The sequence below is a fragment of the Vombatus ursinus genome, unplaced genomic scaffold, assembly GCF_900497805.2.
Source record: "Vombatus ursinus unplaced genomic scaffold, bare-nosed wombat genome assembly UNPS02014773.1, whole genome shotgun sequence".
NCBI classification, from domain to species: Eukaryota; Metazoa; Chordata; class Mammalia; order Diprotodontia; family Vombatidae; genus Vombatus; species Vombatus ursinus.
The window spans coordinates 1147960-1158071 of NW_020954551.1; the positions used below are offsets into that span (position 1 = coordinate 1147960).

The following is a 10112-nucleotide window of genomic DNA, read 5'->3' on the forward strand; positions in this document are numbered from 1 at the left end:
CTGACCTCTTTGTGTTTGGAGCAAAATTCAGCTTACTGGAAATGTTTGATTATAAATGGGCATTGGGAGGGGAAGTTGAGAAAAGAGCTGACCTTTTGTTGGGAGTTGCCTCCGCTTAGGTCTTATATTCTGAGATGCCTGCAGAGCCAGTTGATTCTCCTCAATATGAATGGTAATAGACAAGTGAACTCTGATGAGAATGCTGAACTGCCACTATTCTCAGACCATGGACAGCTCTCTCCTTTGCATTAAGAAGCTTAGTTCCGGAGCTCTACATGGCGCACCTCAATTGGCTTCTGGTTAGAGCACTCAGGGGCCACAAAGGAGGCACATTATTATCCAACTCAGCCAGCCTCTGCACCAATTCCCTCCTTCTCTTGCTCCTACAATTGCTAGGATCAAGAATTTAATCCCTGAGCAACTTCCAGACCCTTTGCTCCAGTGATTTTTTCCATTATTAACCAAGCCCAGTTTCCCCTTGCCAAGCTTAGTGCCTGTGTTAAAGTTTAGCAGGCTGTAACTTTCATTTCCTATTCCACATTGCCTAGCCAAGGGGAAGTAGGGACAGGCTGCATTACAGCAGGAATGGCATGTTCTGATGAGTGAGGGCTATATAGAATTACTCTTGGGGCTGCTGTTTACCTTTTGGACCCATGGAGCTGCTCACAGGCTAAGTTCAGAAAGAAATAATCACCCTTGTCTTTCTCAGATCCTCCTGCCTTTTCCTTCTTCACCTTTCAACTCAATTCAATTAAAGAAGCATTAAGTGCCTACTGTGTGACAGGCTCTGCCTTTGGCACTGGGGATTCAAAGACAAAAGTGAAATAGTCCCTGCCTTGAAGGACTTTACATTGTACTGAGTTGGCATCTTATTCAATCATGAAACATTTACTAGTCACCTACTATGTGCTAGGCACTGTGCTGGGCACTGGAGATACAAAGACCAAAATAGTCCCTGTATTCAAAAAGCTTATGTTTACTGAGAGAATACAACAGATTTTTGACTCATCTACCTAACATATTCTACTTTATTTAGAGAGAAAGAGACCTGGGAATCATACAGCTGTTTTCTCTGTCTCTTCCTGTCTCTGTCTCTCCAGCATCTCTCCCTCCTCTCTTATCAACAAGGTAATTTTGATTATTTTAAGGATCATAAATCAATAACTGATCGTCAATGCAAAGAGACCCATGAATGTTGTAAAAGTGGAAGAAGTCAATTGCCCAGTGTCACATACAGCTGTAATAATATCAGCCTGGTTAGTGAAGGCTGCTTTTAATCTAGGGATTTCATTCTATTGGCATTAGAATGCAGAATATTTTCTCCGGCTAATTCTACGTGCATGGAAATGACAAGGACTGTGTGACCTTGTTTACCCAAGCCCCACCTCTTCAGAATTCTGTTTTCTCTACTGCTGCAGCCCATTTCAGCATATTTACACACAGAAAACATATATATATATATGTATATATATGTGTGTGTGTATATATATATATATATATCTAGAGAGAGAGGTATAAACTACATGAAAGGATAACAGCTTTGTGCATGTAAGTTTATAAAGTCCCATTCTGCTACTTTCTGTGACCTTGGGTAAGTCATGGAAGTCCTCAGTTTCTATATCTGTAAAATGAGGGAGCTGGATTAGATGGCTTCTGGGTCCAAACTTCCTCTAAATCTATGATGTTGTAAATTAATTCTGAGCCTGTTTCCTCATATACAAAAGGAGGAGGCTGAATTTGACATTCACTAAGATTTCTTTCTTAATTTCTGAGCATCTGAGTACTAGCCTAGCTAAGTCTATAAAGGCTCATCCCAAGAGATGGCTAGCCAAAGATGGATTTTTGGTGTCCCTGGGGACTCAGGAAATGGTCTACTGAACTATGAAGTGGTTGTGAACCTCTGAGAACCCAAGATCACCTTGATGTTCCAATGACAAATTGGAGTGGGGCATTAGTGGAAGACACACAACAGTGCGAAAAACAGAAATTAGAGTTCTATCTAGAAAAAAGAAATGGGGTCATGCTGCTAAGTAACCCTTATGAAACTGATTTTATTCAGATGTTTTTGCAAATACTTTCCCAACATCCTATGAATCAAGCAGGCAATTTCCTTATAAGAAATGAGAATTTATTTCAGAAGATAATTGAGTACTCTTTGGGTAACGAAACCACTTTTCTCGTCTGATTTTTTATAGAGTGACAGTTACTTGAGTAGCCTTCACAGAATCTCATTTTATGGTTCTGATCCCCTTCCTGTTAATTGACTTAAGTCAGAAAGGGCATGTTCTGTAACTGCTCTGAATTTATAATTTGGGAGATGAAAACCAAAGCGGGCCAGCTTGAACACCGGCCATTGTCTTCCAGTTCTCCAATTACACAGTATTTGGCCATGTATGCTGTCATTGCCAGCTGAATCACAAATGCAAAGGGCTGAGCTGAGGTTTATGTTCCATTTCTTGGAGTTCAAAGCTTTGAAAGTTCTGATATTTTGTGGGCCTTGGTGGCCTCTCTGTTGATGCAGCTCTGGACACTTCTCACACACCTTAGTCAGTAGTCTCCACAAAGAGCTGGGACCAATAAATTCATCACCTAACATCCACCCATCTGGAGATAAACTTCACTATTGCACTGTAGACCCAAAGTCAGCTTCTGGACCTTTCCAGGGAAGTAAGATCTGCTAGAACTTGTGTTCTTTTGTCAGTCATTCAAGAAGAATTTATTAAGCACTTACGGTGTGAGAGGCACGGTGCTGAGCACTGGAGATACAGAGAAAGGCAAAAACATGGTTCCTGCCCTGGAGGAGCTAACAATCTAATGGGGGAGACAAGCTGCAAATAAATAACTAGACATATGCATAAATAATGAGACATCTTGAAATCAGAAAGACTAGAGATCAAATCTAACCTCAGCACCTACTAGCTATGTTACCCTAGGTGAGTCACTTAACTGTTTACCTCAGTTTCCTTATCTGTAAAATGGGAATAATAGCACTGATCTCTCAGGGTTGTTGTGAGGATTAAATGAGATAATAATTGTAAAGTGCTTATCAGAGTGTCTCGCACAGAGTAAAATGCCATATGAATATTAGGTAGAATTAGGTATTGCATACACACATACAAACACATACATATACAGTATAAATGGGAGGTGGTCTCAGAAAGAAGTCACTAGTACTTTGAGGGGGGGTTGGAAAGAAAGATCTCCTCTATATTATGGGATTTGAGCTGATTCTTGAAGGAAGCCAAGTAAATGAGGAGGTGGAGGTGAGGGAAGAGAGGGCATTCCAGGAAGATAAGATAGCCAGTGCAAGATGAAGATGGAGATGGAGATGGAGATAGAGTATAGCAAAGAGTATAGCAAAGTTGCTGCATCATTGGATTACAGAGCACATGGAGCAGAATTAAGAAAGAGAAGAGACCAGGTTGGGGAGGGCTCTAAATACCAGATTATTCCATATTTGATCCTGGAGGTAGAGGAACCTGAGGTTACCTGTAGCATCATTGCTTTTATCTGAGGTAACCTGGAAGGAAGTGCTTTGCTAATATGCGTGCCAGTAGGAAAATGAATGTTTTTTCCATCTCCATCACTATCCTCCCGAGCACTTCAGCATGTTATGGAGGTGACCCTAAGCTCTTGAAGGCAACACTGGTGGAACCCAAGCTCTGTCAGATCCTACTGAGCTAGAAGGGCACAGGGTCAGCGCCCAATGTCAGACTGTGCTTCTGCCATGTAACCAGCAGACTGGCTGTCTTCAAAAAGAGTCTCACTGAATTTGTCTCAAAGGATGAATTTTTCAGCTATGGAAAGTCTTCAGAATCCTCTGCTAAGTCATGGACAAGTTGAGATCCCCATCAGTGTAGGGAGCTCCCACACCACTAGAATCCCATATCATTGACATTTTCAGAGTCTGTATCAAATACTGCTTAAAAAAGGGGGCAGTACTTCTGACACTTTTGGGGATAATAATCCCTTCTTCATCTTGTCTGTATTTTGTATCTGCTTAATAGCTGGGATCAGATGGCCCTTTAAGATTTGCAAGGAGACTGTGCTAGCTTATATGATGCTTACAAGAAACTCTGTGAAGTAGGTGCAATCATTATATCCATTTTATAGATGAGAAAACTGAGGGCAAAAGCTTAAATGACTTGCCAATTATCACATAGTTAGTAAGTATTTGAGGGAAGATTTGAGCTCAGGTCTTCCTGACTTCAAGTCCAGCACTCTTTATCTACCCCCTGTCTACATCCTCTCGCTGCCTCTACTTATGACTTTTTTGATATCCAGCCAATATTCATTAAGACATAAGAGAGGGATTTTACTCTCACAAATATTGTTGAAGGCGAGAACTATCCCATTCCCCTAGCTTCATGAAATAATTTTTTATTTACTTTGTATAAGTAAAAAAAGTTCTCTTCATATAGAGACAGAGGATGGCACAGTGGATAGAGCACTGGCCTTGGCGTGAGGAAGACCAGAGTTCAAATCTGACCTCAAACACTCCCTAACTGTGTGACCCTGGTCGAGTCGGTTAGCCAATGGTAATCTCAGTTTTCACATTTGTAAAATAGGAACGAGAACTCTCATACCCTTATTTGCTTACTTTTTGTACTCTATTTACTCATCCATGGAAATGTCCTATCTCTCCAAGAAGACTGTAACCTCCTTAGGAGAAGGGGATTTTGTTTTTGTTTGTTTCACCTTGACATTTCCCAATGGATTACATAGGCAGCATCGGACAGTGTCTTTCCACTGCCCTTTGGCTCTGGAGACAGATTACCAGGGTTCAAATCCTGCCCTTGCTTCTTACTATCTGTATAACCTTGCAGAAGTCCCTTCACCTTGTTGGGCCTCAGTTTTCTCATCTGTAAAATGAAGGGTTTGGACTGAATGGCTTCTGAGGTCCCCTTCCCACTGTAGATCTAGAATCCTCATGTTGGCATTTAAAAGGTTCTTTTGGGTTGAATTGAGTTGTACTCCCTGCCTCCCTTGTGTGGGCATTGTGTGCTCCTCATCGTAGAGGGCTACGTCCATGTCAATGAAATCATTCCATGAGTCCATTTGAAATTGGAATATATAAGTGGTTGTTGAGACAAGAAGCAGTTTGCCAACCCTGTCAATGTGGGTTATGATTATTGCTCTGAACTATGGCAGACATGCAAGTTTGAGGATTGCCTTATTGTATAAAGCATACAAATTGGAAGTCATAATAAGTGAGAATGCTTGTAAGTGAAATGAATTTCAGGGAATGCCCTTGAGCCCAAAGAAATGAGTGTCTTGTTTCTAGTAGATGCACTTTCCAAAGCCCATGCTCTGTCTCCTTTCTTGTCTTTCAGCCACCCAGTGCAAACATGGCGCTGTATATGACACCTGTGGGCCTGGATGCATCAAGACATGCGACAACTGGAATGAGATCGGCCCCTGCAACAAGCCGTGTGTGGCAGGCTGTCACTGTCCTGCCAACTTGGTTCATCACAAAGGAAGATGCATCAAACCAGTCCTCTGTCCCCAACGGTGACCTTTGTTCAGGGCGAAAGACTTGGAAAGCCGGTGTCCTTGACACCTGCATTGAAAAGCCAATGAAGGACTATGGGTTTTAAATGCATATTCTGCAAAAAACACACCCAGAGTACATATGTGTAAATATACATATATGTACACATCTATACATATACATATGTATGTGTGTATGTATAGATGTGTATAGAGAGAGAGATTCAAAAACATACAACATTTATATAAACCATAGAAGGAAGAATTATTGTATGTATATTTTTTGCTATAAGACATGTATTATTTCTAGGATTCTAATCTGTAAGCCATGGCAGTTATTGTATAAATAAACCCAATGTTTCTAATTTAATCAGGTGGCATGGCAGCCTTCTGGATGACTTTCCCATTGCATAAACTTCAAGGAAGTTTTTTGAGAACCCTAGTGTTCCACTGAGTTCATTTTGATCTTGAACCAGGATTTGTAGCTGGATGGAAAACATGTCTCCCTGGAGGAAGAGGATTTATCTGTAGGCAAGAAAGGAATGTGTATTTGTGAAAGTTGGCCAGGGGATTGGTGACAGGAATGAAAATGGCTGGACAGCTGGGTCTTTGGAGCCATATAGTTGATAGTGTTTCCAAGATTGACTGGCCAGATGCCAGGACGGCGATATTTGTCAGTAAACCAAAACAAAGAGCCAAATAGTTTCTTGATTTAAAGACTCCTTTTTATTGTATTTTTATGTAAGTCTACTCCTCTTACACATGTGTGTGCTCCCACACACACACGGCATCCCAATAGTTTTATTTTAGCTTTAATAGCTTATTACCACCCTAAGACTTTTGTATATTCTATAGAAGCAGTGTGGTGGAGTAGATAGAGATGTGGCATGAGAGCCTGGAAGACAGTTTAAAATCCTACTTCTGACACATATGAGCTGTGACCCTGGACAAGTCATGTAACCTCTCAGTGCCCCGACTATAAATTGCAGACAAATGACTGATCTGCATTGGTCATCCAGGAGATCTCTATGCCAATGAAATCACAGTACAGGCTCAATTATGATATTAATCAGCTAATCGCCAAGCATGTATTAAACACCTACCGTGAGCCAGGCATTGTGCTAAATGTTGGGGCACAAAGAAAGAGCCAAAACAGTCCTTGCCTTCTAAGTGCTTACACTCTAATTAAGAGACAACATATGTAGATCAGAAGATGCAAGCTAAATACAGAGTATCTAGATGGAGGGTAACTTGAGTTGTTCTGGCACTAGCATCTGGGGGAAACCAGGAAAAGCTTCCTGGGGGTGGCGGCCCTTGAGATGAGTCTTAAAGAGATTCTAAGAACCAGAGCTTGGGGGTGGGGAGAGCATTTCAGGCATGGAGAATGACCAGTGCAAAGGGCTAGAGATGAGAAATAAAATGTCATGTGTGTAAGAAATAGCCAGCAAGCTGGTTTGACTGGATTGTAGAGTGAGTGGGATGGAAGAAAATTGAAAAAGGTAGGAAAGGGCTAGCCTGTGAAGAGTCTAAATGGCAAATAAAGGACTTTATATAGGTTACATTATAGATGTAGAATTTATTGGAAAGAAATCCAGAATCCATTTATTCCAACCCAAACTTGAGCAAGCATCTCCTCTACCACTTCTTAAATCAATGGTTATGTACCCTCCATTTGAATTGAGGGGAACCCACTACCTCCTGAAGAAATCCATTCTGCTTTTGGATGATTCTAATTATAAACTGGTTTCCTCCTACACTTACTTCTTCCTTGTCCTGTCTCTGGAGCCAAACAGAATAAATTTAATCCCTTTCCAAAATGGAGACAACTATTATGTCCCCACTAATCTTTGGGTGGATATCCTCAGGTCCTTTGATGATCTTTGGAGTGGCATGATTTCCAGTTCTCTCTCCATCCTGGTCACCCACGTCTCTTTGTTGCATGCTACAATCCCTGTATAGTATTAATTAAACCTTGACTCTCTGCTAACGTCCTCCTCCGATGTTTTGCTGTGGTTTGGTTGTGAATCTGAGTTCCCAAAGCCTAGGCCAGGGGAGCATAACCTCTGGCCCATCCAGCTCCCATTAGAATGTGAGCTCCCAGTGCGGAGGGGCTGGGTTTTGCCCTTTCTTTGTATGCACAGTGCTTAGCATAGTGTTTAATTAGGCAAGAGCTTATTGATGCTTGTTGAGCTGAGGAACCTAACTCCACAGAAGTGAAGCCACTTTGCCTACAGGTAGTAAGGGACAAAGGCAGGATCTGATCCCATGTCATCGGATCATAGAGATAGACCTCAGAGGCCCTTTAGAAGCGATCTAATTCAGTTCTGAATTTTATAGATGAGGAAGCTAAGGCTGCAGAGAAGGAGGGCTTGCCTGTCATCACAAAGAGAGTAAGCACCAAGAGAGAGATTTGGTTCACAGAGATGGGCCTGGAAAGGACCATAGAGGTCACTTAGTCCAACTGTGCTGCCCTCACCCCCACCCCCCTACGCACATACTTAAATTTGAGCAAATGAGGTTCAGAAAGTTAAATGACTTCCCCAAGGTCACAAAGCACCAGTAGTGGAATTTAAATCCCAGTCTTCTGATCCTGGGCCCAGTGAATTTTCCACTGTCCCTTGGACCCCACTCTTCTTGGTGCCCTCAACATGTAAGCCTGTTGTCCCAAGACCAGTCTAGCTAATTTTGGACTCGCCATCCACATGGCTAGAGGGTGGTACCTCTTTCTGCCCCCAGGAACACTCAAAATCTCATCTCCCAAGTCATGGGAGGGTTGCAACCTATTTTCCATGGTCCCCACACCAATGAGATCCCAGACTCTTCAAGTGCTGGAATAACTATAGTTGATTGGTTTTCTGGCTGACATACTTGTTTTTATTCAGTGCCTGAGCATAGACAAATAACAGGCTATAATCCTAGGGGAGATGGCAAGGGGCAAGAACGTACCTTTCATGAATGTTACACATTTCATAAATAATACTATTGCATCTCAGTTAAATACAAGTATAGAAATTCAAGAGAACTGGGGTGATTCATATAAACTGTGGCTTTATTTCCATCCTGAAAGTAAATGGTTTAATGTGTTCCCAACAGACTCAAAGATAATGGATCTATTTGGTATCTCTCAATATGTCACAGTAATTAGAAAGGAAGAAAGCTTATAATGACCAGGTAATTCTCCCTTTTCAAACAGGGAATAGTCTAAAGATACATGCATTTCTAGGGCAATTTTAGCCTCAAGGCAATTTTCCTTACTCTTTGTTTTTCAAGTAACATATCAAATGTGATTTCTGAAAATGTCAACAAGTCAAAACTCACTGATGTAGAAAAATTCAATGTCCTGTATCATTGTGAATGAAAGGGCTTGTTATTTAAAACAACGTGTTTTTCCCTGACATCGGTGCTGGGCTGTACTTTGTAACAGGCCAAACCTGATTCTGGTATTCTGAGTAACCCAACAAAGATTTTTATACAGGGTTTCCCATCGTTTCATTGGTCCAAATAAACTAAGCCTTTTTTTTTTTTAATTCCCAGCACTGAGCACAGTGCCTGACACTTAGCAAGCATCTAACAAATGTTTTATTGATTGATTGATTTAGTAAGTGATGATAACAAAATGCAACATTTGTGGTCTGGGTCAGTTCATTTCTAGATTATCTGTCACTTTGCTGAAAGGATCACTTTGGTCTTTTCTGTTGATATAGGAGTGCAAATGGATGATATCCCTTCTCAGAGCTGTACTAGATGATGGTGGAAGCCTTGTCAATTTTGGAGTCTTTTTATGGGCATGGCAGCCATCTCTTATGGTCCTCTACTGGGTGCTGGGGATATAAATACTAGGAGGAGCTTACATTATCATAGGAGAAGAGACCCCAAATTCACATACATGAATAAAACAATTTTTGAAAGAGGGTGCACTAACCACTGGTGGGGACCCAGGAAGACAATCCTTGAACATGGCCTCTGAGCTAAGCCTGGGAGGAAGGTAAGGATTCTCAGAGACAGAGATGAAGAGGGAGGGCAGCTGGGCCTTTGGTTACCCAGATTAATTTCCTTTCACATGAATGTTCTGAAATTGGATCCTTCCTTCTCCCAGGCCCCTTCTAATCTTGACCTTCTATGGCTCTCTTGTAGGCAATGACCAGGACTACAGTTCTGGTAGACCAGGTTTCCCTTCATGAAAGAGGCAACTTTGTGATGGCTCTAAAGGGATGTTCTCATCTAGAGATAGCATATTAAGTCTAACTATGGCATTATACAGGGAAAGATCCTGGAGTTAAATTCGGAGCATCTGGAGATGAATTCCTGCTCTGTCAAGTGTTACCTTTGTGACTCTGGGCAAGTCTCCTATTCTCTGGACCTCAGTTTCCTTCTCTGTAAAATCAGAAAGGTTGGAATAGATAACCTTTGAGATCCTTTCCAGTTTTCTCTGCAATTCTATGATTCAGTGTCTGGTCATTCATCCTATAAGAATTTATTAAGCATTGACTATGTCTGAGGCATTGTGCTGTGGGTTAAAACAAATATCCTATTTACCTGCATGACCATGGCCAAGTCAACCTCTCTGGGCCTCAGTTTCCTCATATGTGAAATGAGAAAATGGAAATAAATAGATGTCCTCT

General features: G+C 41.5%; 1 protein-coding gene across 2 annotated transcripts in view; it reads left to right on the forward strand.

Annotated features, from left to right (window-relative positions):
- The window catches only part of BMPER (BMP binding endothelial regulator), a 289084-nt gene extending 282035 nt beyond the window's left edge, over window positions 1–7049 (forward strand). For both annotated transcript variants that reach the window (XM_027863683.1, XM_027863684.1), the window contains one exon: window positions 5334–7049. In XM_027863683.1, coding sequence (XP_027719484.1) covers window positions 5334–5515 — 182 coding nt within the window. In that variant the 3' untranslated portion in view covers window positions 5516–7049. The remainder of the gene's footprint in view (window positions 1–5333) is intronic.
- The last annotated feature ends 3063 nt before the right edge of the window (window positions 7050–10112 follow it).